The 22,876-nt window shown below is 37.1% G+C and overlaps 1 protein-coding gene across 1 annotated transcript in view; it reads right to left on the minus strand.

The window, feature by feature from the left end:
- The window catches only part of LOC120461134 (NLR family CARD domain-containing protein 3), a 33,757-nt gene extending 30,833 nt beyond the window's left edge, over window positions 1-2,924 (minus strand). Inside the window, exons 1-2 of the mRNA XM_039649274.2 lie at window positions 2,827-2,924; window positions 2,277-2,384 (exon numbers count right to left, since the gene is read on the minus strand). Of these exons, the coding sequence (XP_039505208.2) occupies window positions 2,277-2,384; window positions 2,827-2,885 (167 nt within the window). The 5' untranslated portion in view covers window positions 2,886-2,924. The remainder of the gene's footprint in view (window positions 1-2,276; window positions 2,385-2,826) is intronic.
- Between the last annotated feature and the right edge of the window lie 19,952 nt (window positions 2,925-22,876).

The raw sequence follows: 22,876 nt of genomic DNA on the forward strand, positions 1-22,876 counted from the left end.
ACGAACAGTATTTATATTGTTTTTACCTCTTGTTACCACAGCCGCAAAGCGCCTGCGCCCTCAGATCACTTGGACGTGGCTGTGGTTACAAGAGGTAAAACGATATAAATACTGTTCGTTTTCTCACACAAACCACTCTTTTTGTGTCTTAGGCCATCAATGTGTACTTACATTTACGAGTAATTTAATCATGTTTAATTTGGACTTCTCTGTGCTTGCTCTTTGAGTTGGACCCCATAGACCTCCATTATATGACTGATTGACTCAAATGGTTTGACCTAAAAATATCAAAATTGAAACTACTGTGGAAACAAAGATACCTATCTCTTGGATGCCCTTGAGGTAAGCCTAAACATATCAAAAATTAATTTCAAAGTGAACTATCCCTTTAAGTTGTGAATGGACTGTGTGTTTGGCATGCTTTTTTGATAAAAAATTGCATACTTCACCTCCAATTGTCATGGTAAGGACAACATTATTATATTCTAGTCTTGGAACCTACTTTATTGGACTCCTTGACCACAAAAATGTACACGTTGATACCAAATTTGTCATTATAGCTATAACAGAAGCAAAGAAATGGGCCTTTCAGAGCGCCCTTAAATGCACACTTCCTAATTCGTCCAACCGAGAGCAGAGACTACATTACCCATACACCCTTGAGTTTTACAATTGAAGAGAGCATGCGTTGCTTTTGCCCGTAGCTACGTTTACACGCACACAATCGGAATGAAATCAATACGATTGATGAACCTGAACAATGTGTTTCATGAAAAATAAAGAAAGAAATCGCATTGATGTGCGCGTTTATATGTCACAAGTTTTAAATCGGATCTGATTTTCCCCGCTGTTCGCGCATAAATAATCTCCTCTGTTGGTTCTTTATTTGTTTTCAGCAGCAGACGTAATATTAATTCATCTCTGGTCATAATTTAGAGCATATTAACCGTTTTGCCGTACTGATCACGCAGTAAAAATGCCCCTCCCTGCGGCCAAAGTCTGGATGAGAATCCAAAACATGCACTGGTGGGAGGTTGTCCTGCTTCACTTCACTTCACATACGCGCGAGTAAAATTAGAATTTTAGAATGATGGGAAACTTATTAATATGACACTTTTTTCAACAGGAAAAACCATAGCCAGTAAAAAACAACCAGGTCGTTCCGCTCGTCATCCATCATTGTGTTTATTTAGCGTCATTGCACATTCGCAGTCCTTTCAGTTCAGTACATTTTACATTACATTTATTTATTTAGCTGACGCTTTTATCCAAAGCGACTTAAAATTGCTATATAAGTCAGAGGTCGCACGCCTCTGGAGCAACTAGGGGTTAAGTGTCTTGCTCAGGGACACATTGGTGTCTCACAGTAGAGTCGAACCCGGGACTCTCACACCAAAAGCATGTGTCTTATCCACTGCACCATCACCACCCCAGTTTCGATTTTCAATCCAATCAAGTGTTTATATGTTCTCGATCGAATTACAAAAGGGGTAAACCACCCCTTTCAATTTGATCGAAATTTCATTCGGATTGAGCTCAATCGGATCGATTAAGATGAAGGTTTTTCAGTCCGATCTAGCCGTCAATGAATCTGATTATTTGTGTCAACCATGGTGTCAATTCAATGTGGCCCGGAGAGGGTGTGTGTGTGTGAAACAAGTTAAGAAATTAACCATAGCAAGACTCATGTTTATGTTCTACTGTTCTAATTAGTTATTATGTTATTCAGTGATTCTTGGGAATTTGGATAAAACAGGTTTTAATATAATATAATATTATGTTTCATAATTTATTTTATGTACATGTACATGTGTACATTTGTTCAAAATGTTTTCAATACCCTTTTGCACATTTTATTTATTTTGTTTAGTAGCTCATTCTAGCTCAAGAAAATCCACAATTAAATTATTTTTTACAACAGACGATATATAACAGTCATCTGTTGACTGCTGTATATAAACCCCTTGAATATAGTTGTTGTTACCTCAGGGGAGGAGGGGAGTCAGCAAAAAATAAATAAATACAATAAAAATAAAATAATAAATAATAATAATAGAGTACCGGCACCTCTTTTGGGCCACTTAAAGCACTGGATGGATAAACATGTTAAGTTGCATGATTTATTTTCCATTGTGAATTTATGCCTCTTTGTGTCTGCCTGTGTAACTGTGTTACTGAAGTGAGTTTTTATAAATCCCCTTACACAGTAAAGTTCAATCTCACACACCACTGTGGACAAATATAACCCTATAATGTAATGTAAACACACAAAATACCTTTCATTAGATGATGGTGTTTTCTCACTGAAGTTTGGTGGAAGTCCTTCTTTAGACTGATCACTCTTCAGAGACACAGAGCTGGACACATGTGAGCCTGATCTTACACTGATGACACAAAGAACAGAGAGAGAGAGAAAACACTTTAGTAAAGGAGGATCAACTGTGTCTGAAACACATCTGTGTCTTCATCTTATCCTCCACAGAAACACACACACTCACACTTTAAGAGTATAATTTTATTACACTTATAATTTAGTGTATAGTGTGTTTTCTAATGTCTGTAAATACTTGTATAATCTAAATACTAAAGTCATTAATTTGGATTAATTCAGCGTCTAGAAGGTTATTAACTCATTATTAACTGTGATATTTTCCCATACAGCAAACAGGGCTTTATAGACAATGTCAATTTAATTTAAGAAATTAAAACTGAAGTTGGTCAAAGCATTTGCAAATATAGAGCAATGCTTAAAGTTGTGTTATTGACAGGGAAACACAAAGTCCAATGGAGTTTAAAGTGAGAGTGTGAAAACAGACGCAGTCTCACCTGTGTTTCTCTGAGAGACTCATCTGAGAGAGAGAGTCCTTTCCTCTTTCCTCTGACATACTGCAGATAAACTGACCCTGAAAACTGATCAGAAAACACTCAATCCTTCAGCATCATCTGCAAATCACAACATTTACACACATCAACAACATCTCATTGAAGAATAAAGACTTATCATCAACAGCAGCAACAGCAAAAACAATCAATCAAATAAAGTGAGTTTCAAACAAATATATTGCCATGTAAAATGACCGAATACTCTTAATCATTTCTGATTGTTTAATCATGAGTTTAACGGACTCTAAATATGAATTCATTGGGGACAGAAATGTACTTTTCTGGAAAACTGAACCCAATTTGATTCTCTATTACAGTATAATATCATTTTATAATCATATTTACCCAATCTTTGTTAATCGTTGAATCGTTGTCAAAGTTCACAATGATGGTTGATTTCATTACTTTCAAATCAACCCGGTCTCATCCCAAGACGTCATATAACTGAAGTTTTGGGACGTCTTTTGACCATACGTCAATATTCGCCTTTTTAGGGCCCCCTTAAACGTCGGTAGATGAGGTTATGGGATCCTAACTCTACCCCAGACCTAAACCTAACCCTAAACCTAACCCGTCACCTAACTGACGTTAAAGGTAAAGCGTCAGCTGTATGACGGCCCAGGATCGCCATCTACCGACGTTTAAGGGGGCCCTAAAAAGGCGGATATTGACGTATGGTCAAAAGACGTCCCAAAACATATGACTTTTTGGGATGAGACTGTGTTGTTCAAATGATCCTAAAATAACTGATTGAGTAAAAGTAACCAGAATTATAATAGGCATACTGTATAACTACTTAATGATTATCAGTGTTGGTAAGTTACTCTAAAAAAGTAACTAATTACTAGTTACTAATTACCTCTTCAACAGTGTAATTAGATTACTGTATTAATTACTCTCTCTAAAAAGTATTTAATTACTTTTAATTACTAATTACTTTCAAAATCCCATATCAATCTCAACCAGCTGAATAATAGAAGGATAGACATGAATGTGTTTTAATTCTTTTAAATAAATACTATAAAATTGCATGAATTATCCTTAAACTGACCAAGGTGGAGAAGGTTACATTATAAAAACATACTTTTTAACATCAGACAATACATTTTGATGTTAAACCCACTATTGTTTTATGTCTGATCTCATGACATTTCACACTTTTTTCATACATATTTTACAATAATTCATACGAATTTGTACGAGTGCGGTCGTACAATTTAGACACCTCATAAAACGCACACGAATCGCTGTATTGATCCATACACAGTTTTACCTCAATTACATCAGAAGTAACTGTAATTAAATTACTGATAAATGAAGAGTAATCCCTTACTTTACATTTTCAAGGGAAAAGTAATTAAATTACAGTAACTAATTACTTAGTAATTAGTTACACCCAACACTGATGATTATAATGATTTATTTATTTTTTACATTAAACAACATTATACAGTATTATACAAATATAATAATGTTATTAATATTGTTAATTATAATATTGATGCAATTATACATAATACAATATTTAGAATGAAATTATTCATTTATTTATTAAAAGCTCGAAAAGCTTTCAAGGTATTAACACACTACCCATTCAAGTGTAATTTTAAGTAACACTGTTTATATGTGACCCTGGACCACAAAACCAGTTACATGGGTCAATTTATACATCATATGAAAGCTGAATAAATAAGCTATAAATATGTATGGTTTGTTAGGATAGGACAATATTTGATAGAGATACGACTAATATCTGGAATCTGAGGTTGCAAAAAAAAAAAGAGAGAGAAATTGAGAAAATCTCTTTTAAAGTTGTGCTTTTATGTTCACGATTGTCCTGCATTCACTCAAAAAAGAAACATCTATATTTTTGACCAATACAATGTATTGTTGGCTATTGCCACTGTTGCGACTCGTGACTGGTTTTGTGATCGAGGGTCATTTATGTGTTTTATAACAGCGCCTCACATTTTAAACGTCCACAAATGTTCTGCAAAACACAGTAATTTCAACACATCTAACTAAATATAAAAATATGCAGAATACACATAAAAAGCTTATAATGTAAAATAACAAGCCCATTTATGGATATTAAGAGTCATCTTCAAGTACAAACGTAACATTTGAACATTTGAAGTTTAAAAAGTTGTAATTTTTGTATAAACAACTTGTGAAAATGAAAATATGAACGGTAAATGCAATTTTATAAAATATTTGTTAAATAGTTGTATTTATAATTTATTTATGTTATATTATTCTTGTAATGTGTTTTAGTAAAGTCATCATTTTATAACATTGTTTTGAACTGCTTGTTATGGATAATTAACTATTTCATTGTGCAATTTTCATTTTTTTTTTTTTTTTTTTGCCTGTGCGGTGAATTGTATTAAAACCAAAACATAAATCCTAATAATAAAACTAAATCATAATCATTATAGATGTTAATAATAATATTGGGAACCCACAACAATTAACAAAACAAAAACGTAAAAAAAATTTATTGACCCCGTTTCTTTAGAAAATAGCGTATGACCTATAGCCACTTTCTGCATTAAGAGCAAATGCTGCAACTGAACAAAGTCCAAAGAGTTAGTTAATAACTAGCGTGTAGTTCCTCTGCCTCAAGTGGACTTTCTGTTCAATTTAAGAAAGAACTTGTTTGTCTCAAGACTTTTTCTCGCCCTGTGTTGTAGTGTGTGATTATAAGAATACTGTCTGAACAGGGTATTCACGTGAAACACAATACTATATGCTGATTAAATAGGTAATGTAATCTAAACATAATACGATACACAAACGTTGTCTGGATTGCCTCCAGAAGATCACTTCTGAAGATGACGCAGTTATAGACTAATAGAATGAACCAGTAACAGCTAAAAACTCAAATTCTCACACTAAAGACAAGAAACGAGATGTTAGAATCATAAAAGCATAAGATATAACAAACACACTTCTCTTGAACACACACACAATAAAGGAAACTCTATAGCGAGCAGTTGACTGTTGATTATTAAGTTTTTAAATGTATCATTTAAAAATCTAGTGTTTGATCATGTCTAAAATACTTATTCAAATGCAAAATCTAAAAATAAGTACGGTAAGCAGTTATGAGCTGCAATACTCTTTCGAGTAACTAGACTAGTAGAGACATGTTTATTTATTAAAGAGCCATGCAGGCACCTGTGTAAACCATGGCATTACAAATGGAAATTATCTTTTTTTGGCAACAAAATTACTCTAATTTGCCTCATTTTAAACCCTTTTCTCCATGTGAGTATCTAATAGTACACATATTGTAATATAAATCTTTTTTTTTTTTAATAGAAAAAATATGATTTTAAGTTGTTTCTCAGCTGTTTAATTTGTCATCACAAGTCATCGCCGTTGCCACTGGTAGGCAACAATTCGATACACACACACAACTAATCACAGTTGTTATATATGAATTGAAATATTGAGTTTAATAACAGCAGATTGTTTTTGATTGACGTTAGGCTTCATCTGTCTGTCTACTGTAAATGTCTGCTTCAAAAATACAATCGATTTCACATCACAAAAACAACAGCCTAACAAGAAAAAAAATGGAGACTATATTCAAAAACTTCTTTTTAAATTTGTTTTCCATAAACCTTTAGTTGAGTAGCAAATAAAGAACAGCCTTCTGTAACTTCACATTTAAATCTCTCTTAATATACAATATGAAGTTCCTAATAATAAATAATGACTGTAATGGAGAATGTAATAAACTTACTTGCAGTCTTGTACACTAGGAAGAGAATTTATCAGTATTTTAAACTCAGTAATGCTTGTTGTGAGTCCGCGCGCGTCGTTCTCAGAATCTCTTGCTGGTCTCGATGGATTGTGGATTAAACACATAAATGGCCACAAAAATTAATTTTTGGGAAGCATTGTGCAAAATTGACATCTGTAGACATGTTTCCTGGATCAAAGATCAGATCAGATCCAGTGAACAACAGGTTTAGGCTATACAATAAATGCTAGATGTCTTACAGCGGAGTCTCTAACGTCATCACTGGCGGCCATCTTGTCACAGGCAAGCTTTTTGGCGGGCTCTGTGGTGCCTGATGTAAGGTGAGTGATCTGCACGAACACAAAAAACTCTTATCTTGCTGAAATCTATCACAGCTACTTGAGCACAATCGAGCCTAGAAAACGTCCCAACCCTGAAGAAGTTAAAATAAACGTGTAATTTTTCTATTTTTTTTAATTATAATAGTAATATTCATATTAAAAAAGTGTTAGTTTTAGTAAAAGAGTTTTAGTAGCCTGTATATTGATTTAACATAAATAACATACATACCTTGTATGTGTATATTTATTGCACCCATCTTTTTTATTCAATGTTATTTTCATTTGGAAGTCCATGGTTATAATTATTCATAAGCATTTAGTGTCATAACTACATCTCTGACGTTTATAACAAGCCAAATCGTTTCAAAAATCGGTAGAAAATTGAGCAAGTTATGGTTATTTAGAAAGTAGATGCACCATTAAAACGCGTTATGAGCTGACTGTGGCAAGATGGCCGCCAGCTGCGGATGTCGACCCCCATTGGCCAGCAGAGCAGACGAGACATCTAGCCTTTATTATGTATATCTATGGGTTTAAGTGTGGACAGGTGTTCCTTTAGTTTTGCTGTTCTTCGTGTGTTTTACAGGAGGGTTTGGAACAGCTGAACAGTGTCACACTGACACCTACTGCACTGAAGCGGGATATTATACCACATATATCTCTAAATCCTGTTTAAAACCTCTTGAATAGACATTTCAACAGTGCATCTGCTATATTACCCTGTTTCTGGACTATTATCTAAGATGGTGGATATTGTAAATGACTGACATCCTGAGGTTTTTATTTATTATACATTCAATCCTTTTGTTTTGTATTAGGACACAAATGATTCATGACTCAATAATAGAGCTGGGAGATATGGCCAAAAATATCATCATAATTTGTTTGTTCACAATTAAACTCCACAGAGTAAGCCGCCTTTTAATTTAGGGTTCTTTTTTTCCCCTAAAGTGTGTTTTTTAATATATTTTCTGGATTCTATGTTTTATGATTTAATAAAAATGTATTCTTTTCAAATGTAATCAGTGTCAGTGTGTATTCAGTGTGTGACTCTGAAGAGGAGCTGAAGATAAAGATCATGTGGATTGTCCTCATACAGTGAGACTGCAGATGCTGGTGTGTGTGTGTGTGTGTGCAGATGCTGAAAACGTACTCAGTTACTAAAGCAACCTCGGAAGCTTAAAGCTTAAAATGTAAAACGCATTTTGCAGCGACACAGCTCGCACAGTGAGTGTCTGGCTATCTCATTGCGTCAACTGCACATCCAATGGCGCGAGCGGCTCCAACGTGTAAGCCAATGAGCTATCATTACGTCAGACAGTTTTTAATAGGTAGCCTAAATCTTCTAGAAATATTTTTGAGTATTTTATTTTATTTCATTTGTCTACTCAAGTTCTTTTAAGACTCACTAGACTGCTTATTCTGTGCATTTTGGGCACTTTTTGTGTGAAATCATATTTCTTTTTGTCCATCAAGTATGCTTTCACTTTAATTGAGCGTAAGCAGTGCAGAAAAAACAGATTGACTCTGTGCACGAGAAAAATGCTAACTTCCGCCTTGAGGGCGGATGTTGGGTACTTCGGTTCCGGTTGCCGTTGTTTACATCCTACATCAGTGGACCGGCTATCTAAAGCTTAGCTATCTAAATATATTTGTCTAAAACTATGTTCGTTTGTACATTGTCAAGTCAACCAACACAGTTTTCACTCATATTTGGGTGGAGCCAGGCGCTGCTGCATTGTGAAAAGTACGTTAAACGATATTTCACATTTTGTCACCGCACCCAAGCAGTCGCTTTACAGAGTGGAGCGTTGCGTATCCATGACAACTAGAAGGAAGTTTTTAGGCTACTAATTATTTATTATATTATACCCTTTAACCAGGAGAAGCCCCTGGGTTTAGAACCTATTTTGAAAGGGAGACCTGTTTAGAAATATGTGTGAACAGCCTAATATGTCTTAAACAGCCTAACTTGATAACGAACGAACCAACGTCGGATACCTTTACTCCCTGTACGACATGTACAGTATAGTGGTTGTCAACACTGATCTATATGACATTCTATATAGATAGTGGTTGTCAACAACATAGCCTCTGAACATCATAAACAAAACAATGGCCAACACAAACTGTTCTGGAAAATGCACTTTCTAACGCATGATTTCGCATTTTATAATGTATAGAGAGATATAACAGTTACCAAATCGCATAGCTTGAGCACGTAGCATGGCAACATTAATGTCCGAGTGATACCACGTGTACCGCGTATGTACACGCCGTCAAATGTCCGAGCGAAACAAAACAAAATGTAGATCTACATCTGGGGAGCGATATTTATTTTTTCCTAGGATGGTAGGAGTGACGGGTAGGTTGGGGTTGAGGTAGGTCATATGCTATATATATATATATATATATATATATACACTGTGTATATTATATATATATATATATATATATATATATATATATATATACATATATACAATAATAACGTTAAGTCAACGGTATTCATAAACACGCTGAAAAGAGATTATGCGTGTTGATAGCATGCCAAAAATACGTGATACGTGTCATACATACGCAATTTCATGAGATCAGTCTGAGCATGATGTTGTTGTGACTTAACGTTCCCTTCAAAATGATGCAAATACTGAGAAATGTAATATTTAAACCCCTTCTCTCTTGCTCTGGGGAGCTGGAGGAAAATCATTAGCCAGTCGATGAACATAATCGACTGTAATATTCGGCAAATGTTCAAGACATCTGGAGAAACATACATCCTCTACGTCGTCCATCAGGCTACCGGAAACTAGACACCCCATATGGGTTTCGCAGCCGGAACTAGCATATGCTAACGTGCACATAGTCCATTGGACACCGAAAACCTCATTTCACTGCCGCTCACGCGCCGCTCACGCTTCCGGTGTGAATGCACTAATTGATTAACATGCACACCGACAAAAATACACGCCACTCACGCATGCGGTGTGAAACGGCCATTAGATACACGCCATCGTGTGCACATAAATCTCTGAACCGTATTCTTCCTTGTCTAATTTTTGTCGGCCTACATCTGGTATAATTGAAACGATTGGCTATGAGCTACGAACAGGTGCATTTGATTATTAGCACCTAATAAACGGCTCTGAGCGTTCGTAAACCACGCCTCAAATACGAGAAAATGAATGAATCTCAATGAGACTTGGGTCTGATGTTAGCCAGGCTACCCGAACCCAGTCCAAGTCCAAAATCTGGTTTGAGCAAAGGAGTGGTAGGGTTACAGGATCTTCCTTCAGAGCAGACACAAAGACAGATGTCAGAAAGCCTGCAGTGTCTCTGATAAGACAAATATGCCACCCAAAGACACATAGATCACCAGTGAGGCTACCAGGTGTTTGTTCATGAGCACAGAAGGGTTAGTGTAAAATGTGTGTAACTGCTCCTGTGTATAAAATTGTCATGTCCAGATGGTGTACAATCAAGTGAATGTGATGTATGTACAAGAACAGGGAGGGTAAATCCAGGAAGTCCTATTCTGAAAAAGCAGGAGTGTAAAACCATGTAGTATCATTTTGAAAGAGCAGGGAGGAGGCATTACTATTGTCCAAAACTAATGTTATTGTTGATCCTTCAGATGGGGATGTCAGCACAAGGAATTGGCAAGAAAATACTATGAAATGCAGCATCGCCTCTCACACACGGATGTCTTGATTCAGGATTTCACCCCTGCACTCATTTATTGGGGCCTCACCTGATGGATATGTGTCCTGCAGCCGCTGGGGTTCAGGTGTCATAGAAATGAAGTGCCCATTTTCTGTAAAGGACCTTTCTGTTAATGAGGCAGCAAATTCTGTTGCACACTTTTGCCTTGACAAAGACGTGCAAGGATAAGTTAGACTGCATACTATTATCAAGTGCAGATTCAGCTATTTGTTACTGACAAACCATATTGTGATTTCATTCAGTGGACTGAAGAGGAAGTACTTCACCTTTTGTTGAACATGTCACTCCTGATTGGGCTTGTGACTTCTTTAAAAAATGTATCATTCCAGAGATGCTAGACAAGTGTTTTTCTGCACCAAAACCAGCAGCATTTGCTGATCATAGTCAACAACAGTGGCGCTACTGCAGTGAGACAGACGCAGGGAACATGTTGGTCTGTGCATCAGCTTTTTGTTCAGTTAAAAAGTTTCACCAAACCTTCCTTGGCATGAAAAGGGTCCCAAAACAGTGGGTATGTCCCAGCTGCCGAAAAGTAATCAATGCCCCAAAAAGAAAAAAAAACCTTGGTGAGGAGACTGTGAAATGCGTAAATAGTAATAGCTGATGCTGTACTCTCTTATTTATGAATAATCAGTTGTTAAACCAATATTGTTCTCTTCCCCAAACAAGGATATGAAACATGGGTATGTCCGTCATAACAAACACACCAGAACAAATATCTGCTTGGGTGGAGCTCAGTTAGAACGGGTGGATGTGCAGCTCGATCTGGAAACAGACTGTGATCGCATCCGAATAGCGAGTGATCAAAATGATCAAAAGTAATGAGAGTCACAAAGGTTTAATTAGAAGTTAATTTAATTATTTATTTAGAGGTAATGTCACAACAAGGAAGCAAGAAGTGAGAGTCAAAAAGGTTTATTTCCTTGTTGAGCGCATCTGTAGCCAGTCACATCAGTTCTTTTTACTGTACATCCCCATCACTGGAACCACAAATTCAGACGTATTTGTAAGCACAACATAAGCTCACAATCTTGTCAAGTTAGGTCACGTCATTTTCTCTGTCTATGTCCGAAAATCTTATAGGGACAGTGCTTTGCAAGACTGTACTTTTGACGGAGATCTCCTATTACTCTTTTTCATGTGTGTGTATCCTAAGAGAGGCTAGACATCTGGTGTTCTCCAAGTCAACAGGATCTAACTGCTTCTTTCCACGAGTAAATGCTGGAATCTTTCCTTCAGCTTGGGATCTCTGAATGGACTCTTTAACCAGGAAACCTCTGTCTGCTAAAACTACGTCTCCTGGGAGCAAATGAGATATAAAGTTTCTTTGTTCTGTGATGAACTTGTCACGTGTGCGACCGACCTCCCCATCCAGTGGAGATGAAACGAATTGAGGGCAAATTTGATTAAATATTTCATTGTGTGGTGTGATTTATATGATGAGTAACAATGAGCACTGGCTAGCAATCTACTGGGTTTCTCTAGAAATATTTCCAAACAATCTACAGTGAGGAAAATAAGTATTTGAACACCCTGCTATTTTGCTAAGTTCTCCCACTTAGAAATCATGGAGGGGTCTAAAATTGTCATCGTAGATGCATGTCCACTGTGAGAGACATAATCTAAAAAACAAACAATATATGATTTTTTTAAACTATTTATTGATATGATAAAACCATTTTTCTGATTGCCTTGTCATCAGTCAAACGGGTGGGGGATTTAAACGCCATTTACATCTGTTGGCGCTGGGATCTGAGACTTTGGGATCTGAGACTTTACATTATGAGATCCGCCCCATTCAGGCGCTCTTAGTAGCTTTTCGTTTCATATGGAGGTCGCACCAAAGGTCTCGCTGCCTCGAAACAAAGCCTGTCTAGGTGGATAATAGATGCAATAGCAGCCGCTTACACGGCAAAAGGTCTGCAGTGCCCTCTGGGCATCAGGGCTCACTCCACGAGAATTTCATTGAGATTTTCATTGAATTCCATGACAATTTCCATTCACGACATATGTGTGACAGCTGGCTGGTCCTCCCCGTCCACCTTTGTCAGGTTTTATAACCTGGAAGTTCCCACCTTCCCACATAGCAAATTTTTTCTGGCCCTGCTCCGGCCCACACAATCACTTTTCCCTCGGCCCAAGTACCGCAAAGAATGGCAGCCCTGAAGTGGCCCAGAACTGGATTAAAGACAAGGGTCACACATGGACCTTAACTGTGACCGTGTACTGTTAACTGTGTAACATGAACCGAATCTCAGCCAGTTAATCACCCTTAACTGGCCCTGAACTGGGCCAAAACAAGTTTTATTATTGGTACTGATTCTCAGCCATAAGTTCCAAAACATTCCAGCATTTTTCTCCATATGCACACAATCTTTTTCCGAGTCAATTTGTTTGTTTCGTTCATTGAATGAACCAAATGACTCGGAAAAAGATTCGTTCATTTTGATGAATGAGTTCGAACAAGAGAGTCACAAACGTGCGTCACAGAACAGAGCAAGGCGAGCATTTGAGCTTATAAAACTAAAACTTTGTTATTTGTTAATTAAATGAGCGATCGTTTCGCTTGATAAGACCCTTATTCATCGTCTGAAATCGTTTAAAGCCCTTTGAACAGTTTGCAGTTTTTACTGAAATAAACGTTGACTGTGTCTTTTGGACCTTGAAGTTTTCATCCAAATCCACATTTCAAGTTTGAGACATTCACACAGAGTTAATTTTAGACATTTAATATCCCAAAATCTAGAAAAAAAAGTTCACCTTCAGGTCTGAGCTGGTCTGGCAAGCACATTTACAGTCATGTAGAGCCAACATCTGGAGAGGCATCTCTGCAAAACAGTCCTTGGGCATCAAACCAAACTCTGGAGCGTTTGCTGGGAGTGGTGAGAGGTCCAACACATCCTGAAGAGGCATTATGTAAAGAGTGCCTTTCCCACTACCTGAAACTTTCCGGAGAATAGCACCAGTGTAGCCCTCAGCCTCCAAGGGGATAGCGGACATTTTTTTCCTCCCATTTCCACCTGGTAAAATTTAACATGATTGAAAAAAAAATGGATATGTGGAATAACAAATAATATAGCATTTGTATGCTGTTCCATAAATTAGAAGTTTGAAGTGCTCAAGATGAGAGGGGTGGCACATCACAACCAATGTGTAGCTCTCACCTGGATGAGCGCTCACCACACATCAGCTCTAGTGACGAGGTGAAGGAGAGGTAATGAGGGAGTTGAGGACCCAGATGTGTGTTACCATTCTCTGTTGCTTACCTATTTTACCTAATTGAAGTGTCAATTTATGTATTGTACATTACCTCCTGCTTTGTAAAGCAGCCACCGGTCCTGCAGCTCAACTATTTTTGGGTAGATGGCCTGCAATAGCTTTGACAACTACATCATAAATAAAATATTATTTAGACAGCGATTTAATTTAGTTAAACAGTGAGGACATTTTCAATGTCACACTGAAGACAGTGTCAAGTCAAGTCAAGTCACATTTATTTATATAGCTCTTTTCACAATACAGATTGTATCAAAGCAGCTTCACAGTGATAACATGAAAGTAGTACAACACAGATCAATAATATTGCTAAACACTAAATATCCCCAACTGAGCAAGCCAAAAGCAAGGCGACAGTGGCAAGGAACCAAAACTCCATCAGATTGGATGGAGAAAAAACCTTGGGAGAACCCAGGCTCAGTCGGGGGCCAGTTCTCCTCTGGCTTACATTCATATTGTTTATATATAAATATTAAATATAAATTTAATATTTACTATTTTTAATATTTAATATTTTAATTAACTTTAATATTTAATATTTTAATATTTTAATATAAACAGTGTCCACATTAAAGGGACAAATGATATTTTCTACTACACAACTGTGATCACTTCTGCATACCTCTACATGTTCCAAGATTAAAGCTACAATACCTAAGATTTAGATGCCGCTAGAGGGCGCTACATTCAAAACAACAACAACGGCTTTGCTTGATGACGACGTGGAGGAACGCGGAATGATGGGAACTGTTGTTTTCAACTCCACCGTGGATAAATCAGTCAGACGGGAATCGAAAATTAGTTGTCATGGATGAGGTAAAGTTCGATTTCTATAAACGTTGCGTTTAATGACATGCTTGTTTTTCCTTAAACTGAAATAACCGCAAGAAAAGTCAGGTTTGAAAGTAAATTAGTTATCACAGATGTTACTGTACGAGTCACTGGACGAAGCTATGGTGGAGAGGGTTTGAAGGGGCAGGTCTCTTGCAAGGAGTTGACGTGGCTGGTCCTTCTTTTTGGTAACTTTATAAAAATAAAAAAAACAATTTAATGTACATTTGACACATCTTTTCATGTCGTGTAAGTATTCAACCACAGCTACAGTTCCACAAAATTAACGTTAAGGGGGTCGCACACCGGACGAGAAGCTCAGCGCCGTGCCACATCTTCAAAATTCGAACACATTATTATCTGTAAGTGTACACATACCGGCGGCGCCATTCGGCGTCTGTCCGTCGCGCCCCGCAACGTCTCAGGACCGTGTTCAAAATCCTGCTGCGCCACAGAGCGCCATTTACATAGTTTTATATATATATATAAAAATAATTATTTTTGTTTAAAATCATTGCTAATGGATCCTGACTTTGCCCTATGCTGCAATATGCATTTAGTTTAGCAGTGATTTACAGAAATCAGCTGCTTGAATGACAATTGCTGATGTTATTAGATTTATCAGGTGAGATTCTCAATTCATTCAGTGAACGGATGCTCTGAGGTAAAGTTTTCAGAATGCAGACTCAGCAACGATTGTATTTAATTGTACAGTACAATCATAACATAGAACAGACATTATCTTCATTTCCTGTCATTAAACATAACAATATTGCTGGCCATACACTGATGAGAAGGTGCGCGTCCGGTGTTCGATAATGTTACTGTGGAGTTGTCCTAAACGTGGCGCGACGCTTCTCATCCAGTGTGTGACCCCCTTTACAGCCAACAGTTCACATTCCGAGAATAAATGAAAAGAATAATTGTGCTCCATTCCACAACAAATGCGCGAAACAAGCTGACGTTTGTTGCTTGATAGACGCTAACGCACAACTACAACTACCGCATTTGTCCAGGACTACACGTAGTACGAGAGGAAACCGAGGTAAGCGGATATGATGCGATTGACTGGCGACTCCCAGCTCACCCCTGCTCATACGCCCCGTTTCCTTGGTTAAAATCTCAATTTTCTCGCGATTTAAACATTGTTTGAAACATTTGGAATGTTGTAAGTTATCATCTTAACTAAATATAGAACACTGGCCTTGTGATTTTGGGATATTTTAATGCAAAAATCTTAGGTATTCCACCTTTAATTTCATCATTCAAGATGGCAGTGCGATAGGTAAATTAAAATTCACTTTGGGTTTTCTGTATAGGCTAAAGTCCTGTTTCTATTTGGCTTCACGTAAATGCTTAATTGCTGGTCTTTTTTGTCACAGATTGATTATGGAGACACTATCTACAGGTTTGCCTCTCTGTCCACTCTGTCCAAACTTGACCCCCTCTATCATTCAGCTCTCAGATTTTTCATTAACTGTAGTTTTAGGACACATCATTGTATATTGTACAAATTGGTAGGATGGTCATCTCTTCATTTGCGCAGGCTCGAAATTTTTATTATTTCAAAGCCGTTATAATCTCAGGTCACATAATTGGCTTCAGTTCAAAGTGCCTGCTATCAGAACAGAGGCTGGAAAGCTAAGCCTGTTTTATGACCCTTGGTCTTGGAATGATTTGCAGACCAAACTTAAACTACAACCCCTCATTTCTCTAAATGACTTTAAACATAGAATAAAGGAGGTGGTCACTATTAATTGCAGTTGCTATGCCAATTCTATTACCACTTAACTTTTTATTAAACCTATGATTTAATACTGTTGGTTTCTGTGAATAGTAGTATGTAGAGCATTATGCTTGTATGTTTTATCCTAATATATATATATATATATATATATATATGATGTATATAGAGAGAGATCAGATCAGATTCATAACGTTTATGAAAACATAAATGCAGTTAATTAAAATGAATTAAAGCAACACCAAGGAACTTTTCCTCTGCAGTCGCCCTACAGGTCGGAAGTGGAATTGTCCATTGGGGTCTGAGGTGGTGTAGCAAAATAATCATCAGGCTTCTGATGCAACTTTCCTTCGGAGATAAAGGTTAAATTCACAGTCTGGTCAGATACTGCATATGGCAGAAGCTCACAGGGGAAAGGCATATTGGGCAGCCACTCCTGAGGGTGGTTAGGATAATTTTGGCATGAGGCTATTTGGATTGAACGTTTAAATTGTTTTGTGTAGGTTTTATACAATCATCGTCAGTGTAACCATTGCCTGGAAAGAAAAAAAAAAATTCCCACGCCAAAACCCGTCACCTAGACTGGTTTCTCAATGGTACTATAACCAATAAGTTAATTCAAAAGCATAGATTTAATTTTCTAATAATAACAATTAGTGTTCTAAATAAATATATGGTGGTAAATTAACTAATTGGTTCTAGAACCAACAAGATGTCTGATGGGAGGTCTGTGTCTGTCAGACTTCCTGCGGCCTGGATGAATTGGCCATTTCACTCTGGCTGCCCTGTCGCTGTTCTTGAGGAATTATTGATGAAATCAGGGCAAGTAGTTGCCTTGCCCTCTCCTGTGTATTTAACTGGAAAGGGATTTTAGTTTATATGTACAAACATATTTAAAACAACTATCTTGTACTTAAATGTAAGTTTACATGAAATTATAGTGAAATACTAAATCATTCATTTTCAATGGCTTACCTGTGGTCGGTTTTCCATGCTCTGATTTAAAAGAAAAAAATAATTACCAGTACAGGCTCACACATATTTGTGGGTTGCTATTGTAAGTGTTAGTCCTAGACCTGCAATTTACCTTGTCAGCTCTAGACCTCGGCTAGATGGTAAACATATCTGGAGCCCTGTGTAGCTGAGTTTGCAAGCTAACCGTGTAGTGCAACAACCATATTACAAAGACCATTTTAAACACATCTAGGTCACACTTTCAAACCGTATATCAATCACTGTCTAACTAGTTAGCTTAAGAGTTGCCACCTTCCATGCATACTAACGTTAGGTGAAAGTTGTGCAGGAGGTTGTACATGATGAAGAAGCAGTTAAGGCCATTGCACACCGAGCACGAAATATTCGTATGCGTATTTTCGTGTTCGTCAGCTTAAAAATTCGTCACGCATAGAAACCTTGCACACCGAGTCCGTTGCGTATTTCTTAAACCTTTGCGGGAAAAAACGCAAAAATACCAAATGGATTCGTCAAGCAGTGAGGATGATTTTTGCCCTCTCTCTTATTGAAAAGGGAAGAAAGAGAAAATATTACGTCCATCCAATCCTGAAATTGCGCCGAGAGGAAGGAGAGTTCCTTATCAAGGAGTTGCGAATTTATCCTGAGCGATTCAAAATTTACCTCAGAATGTCAGTGGGACAGTTCGATGCTTTGCTAGCGATTCTGGAGCCACATATTAAAAACAAGACCACCAATTTCCGTGAACCAATCGATTCTGAACGGAGACTGGCAGTGTGTCTGAAATGGACCAGGTATGGACACACACACACACACGGACAAACACACACCCGCGCGCGGCCCGTTGGAAGCGCTGGGCAGACAGAACAGCTAGGCTGTTATTGTGTATTGTGCCCAAATACATTAGTTATCGAATAAGCTGCTCAATCACACCTTATTCGATCCTAAATTTCAATCTGATTGAAAGGGGAGGTTTATTAATTTCATAATCCAATATAGAGAAGAGAACATAAACACTTGATCGAATTGAAAACCGAAACTGAAAGCACGGCGCATATGTGCAATGATTTGAGGACGAGCTCCCCCGGCCCTGAATTGTCAAAAGACCTCTCAAAATGCTGGCTCTGGATGCGAAAAACGCAGAAAATCGAACCCGATCCGATTAATTTTATGACGGACGAAAGTTTCGGAGGCGGTGTGCAAGCGTGACTGACATAACGTGAGGTCGAATTTTTTTTTTAACGTGCGAAAATTTCGGATGCGAATTTCGGACTCGGTGTGCAATGGCCTTTACTCTTCAGGTGCTTTGAGGCTAGCTAGAGCAAAGGTAGAAACTAGCTCAATACACACTAAATAAGGAGTGAAACTATCTAAATCAAAAAATATATTTGGCATTTCATTTAAAAATAGTGTAAACCAGGTGAGTTTGCAAGTTTACCTAGAATGATCGTTAATTAGCGATTAGCTTTACTAGCTATTTAGCAAGATAATAATATAATACACATTCATGTAATCAGCTCAAAGTTTGCTTAAAGGTGCGCATATTCTCCCGTCAAGTTTTTTATAGATCACTAGCTTTACGTGGAAACTGGCGTACGTACGTTTCCAGACCCGTTTAGTGCGTATGCACGCTTTATAAATGAAGCGTGCATACCTCTTGCCTTTGACACATTTTTGGTTTGTTGAAAACATGTACATTTGTTTCAGACACTATTTTCACCACTTTAATATCTCACATGAACGGTTTACTTTACACTTTTTGTAAACAATAACAAATTGTTAATTTCATATAGTTATTGTACAGATTTTAACTTTTGTGTTACTTAGATTCTGTGCATGGAAAACTGTGACTTGGCAAAGACCAGTTTTGTAATGACTGTTGTAATGTAGAGAAGTCATTGCACCTGTAATGGCAAAAGAAATTGTTAAATGACAAATGTCAATACAGTGCTGTAGACTGCTCTTACAATTCATTATAAATGTACACTTCACAGTACTCACAGGACAGCAACAACAGTATCATCTGGGTACTCTTTTGTTGGGTTAGGACAATCATGCCCATTACATATTGTCATTTGGTCTGATGTACGTCGTCAAGATGGGAACATTTCCATGGAAAAATTTAGATGTTTCTCGAAGCCAAGATATTTTTTCCCTGGGGCCACTGTTGAAGCATGAAATGCGGATTGACCTTCAATAATAGCTTGAAGCATTTGTCATGGACCTGCTTACTCTCAATTTCACCTAAGAGTGAAGGTCTGGACTTCATTGCTAAGAAAATGAAGTACAGCAGGTTATCAACTGTGCAGCTGTTAGCCAATTCTATAGTTTTTTTCTTTTTTTTTCCTATTTGGCCCTTCCCGCACCAGGGAGAGGAAGTGTAGATGCTTTCCATGAATGCATTTGTTGGTGGGTTTGTGGTATATTGCCTTCTTTTTCTGTGTGCCTTTCTGCCATTTCTCCTCTTGACTAAGAGGTAGTTTGATTTTGCTGTCATTTGTTTCTTTCTCATTTACTGTGTTTTGCTGAATTGCATAAACGGTGAGACCACGCATTCTACCACAAATAAATTCCTGGTCTTCTGTGGAGTTTGTTCTTCAGCACGATGCACTTTGTTGTTCGAAAGCAGTTCTCAACCTGTGCATTAGTGATTTTGACGAAAAAACCTGTTTTTCTATACTGCCGCTCGTACCAAGAGCGTGGTGAGCTGAAACCTGTGCACGTCACGAAGTGCGGAACATCCAATAGGAAAATTCAACTGCAGTAGCCACCGTTCAACCTGAAGAGGGCAGCACTAAGACGTTTTTACACCATATAGTGTAGAAATAAAACACTTTATACACAAATGTCAAAAAAGCTACTCGTGTCAATGACTGGTATTAATAAAGATCAATTCTTACAGATCATTAATTAAAATAAGTTGATTTAGGGTTTACTTACTCTTTAATGTTTTATTGTCAAAGTGAACACATGAAATTCATCAGTATCTGTAAAATTCACCTATAAATGAGAACTTCACAGAACTTCAGCTTTGATCGCTTCGGTAAACTCGTCATAAACGGGGCGTTAACATACACGCTTACTTGCATTTTATGGTTGTCAGCTTTGTTGCATTACATTTACTTCACCAGGAGATGGTGCTGCAATTCTGAATGAAGCTTCGAGTAATGAACCATTTTCGACACAATTGTATGAGAAAGCAATAATGCTTCGAAACGCTTCATTTGGCCATCACTAATCGTCAGCCAGGCAAAGGGTCAAAATCCACACAACACAGTCCAAAATCAAGAAACAAACCAGACAAGAACTCCAAAGTGCAGTTCACATGAACCAAGGACTCTGACAATCACAGAAACAAACAGGGCATATAATCACACAGACACTAACAAGGTGACGGGAAACAGCTGTGTGCAATAATCAATGAGTGACAAACAGGATGATGGGAAATGTAGTCTGAGTGAAGGAAACCGTGGTGGAAAAGACCTCTGGTGGAAACGCAGGGAAACACAAACGAGACACTGTGACAGATTTTACACAAGACTGAATTATATAAAGGTCAAATAAGAGATTATTTTTGCTGATTGAATGATACTTTAGATGTTGTATGATCATGTTTTGTGACATTTTAGATCTCAATCTAATGATCCATCAAACATATTAATTTGTGCTTTAAGTTTGAACTTTCTCTTTAATTTTTTTAATTTATTTTTTTTATTTATCCTTTAATTAACCAGGTAAAAACCCATTGAGATTAAAAATCTCTTTTGCAAGGGAGACATGGCCAAGATAGGCAGCAAAATTACATCACATCATTACATACGTACAAAGACACACAACTAAAAGCCGATTATGCACTTACAAATGAAATCTCAACGAAAACATTGACATGTGAGGGAGTCCAACTCAAAACTTCTCACTCTCAAGTTAAAAACACTTAAATAAATCAATTTACTAAGTTTTAAGTTGTTCTGCAGTAAATTCCACGTAGAGGGAGCAGAATAAACAACCCACTGAGCAAAATGATGTCCAAAAGACGTCTTTTCAACGTCTTTGTCACAAAAGTCGGACATTGAAAAGACGTCCACTGAGGGGCCGGAATGAAAGTTTTTATAACGTCTTTTTTTGACGTGTTCTGGACGTCTGAAAAATATGTTAATGGATCCTTCGTACAAGGTTAAAAACTAGTTCAAATGTGGCCATTTTCAACATTATTTATGGTCTCATTTAGACAATTTATACTGTTTCTTGACCAAATAAACACTCTCAGGATGCATTAAATTAACTCAAGTTTATTTCAATGTTTACATGTTACATGTTCCTTACATTGTTTAGATGGTGATATTTATTTTATTTTGAGTCACCATTGTGGTGATCAGTGTTTGCTTTAGTTGGGCTCTTGGTCCCATTAATTCGTATTCTAGCTTTTCTTTGGCTGTTGTAACTGTGTGTTTGAATAACACCATTGTTGTGACAGAGAAAGCCAAGAAAATTGACTCTCATCAGCTCCTTGTTGTTGTTGTTGTTGATGATGGTGATGATGATGAAATCAACATAAAGGCATTTAACGTTGTGTTTAGACTTTTGTGTTTGTATCTAGAGTTTATAACCACCAATGTTGTGGAACTGCATTAGTAGCATGAAAGTTGGACAAAAAGCAAATTTACACAATGTTTTGAGAAAATCTACCATAGAGTCACACACAAACATGAAGATTTTGCATATGATTCACAAAAATGGTGACAATAAATAAAAAAATGCTTCATGCTGCAATGCATGCTGGGTAGCTTTCATAGTACAAAACATCCTCGATTCCCAGGCTTTTTTGTTTTGGTTGTCACCGTCGTTGAGAATCATATGCAAAATCTTGATATCTTGTGTGTGACTATCTGATTCACTTTCTTAAAACATATTATACACAGTGGTCATTATAAAGTTACTGGTCCAAATAATGCAGTTCTAAAAGGTGAATAATTATTTCAGATATAAAAACAGAAGTTTAGATGTTGTTTAATGCTTGCATTGCGTTGATTTTGTCATCATCAACATGCAGCTGAAGACAGATGATCTTTTATTTTCTTGGCTTTCTCTGCACAATCAATGGTGTTATGCAAACAGTTACAACAGCCAAAGAAAAGCTAAAGTAAGAAGAATTGTGACCAAGAGCCCAACTAACGCAAACACTCATCACCACAATGGTGACTTAAAATGAAACAAATATCACCATCTAAACCACATCTAAACAATGTAAATATCCATGAGTTTTAATTTAATGCATCCCGAGAGTGTTTATTTGGTCCAGAAACAGTATAAATTGTCTAAATGAGGCCATAAGTTATGTTGAAAACATGTCCACAA

Source organism: Pimephales promelas, chromosome 5 (genome assembly GCF_988280905.1).
Source record: "Pimephales promelas chromosome 5, fPimPro1.hap1.1, whole genome shotgun sequence".
NCBI classification, from domain to species: Eukaryota; Metazoa; Chordata; class Actinopteri; order Cypriniformes; family Leuciscidae; genus Pimephales; species Pimephales promelas.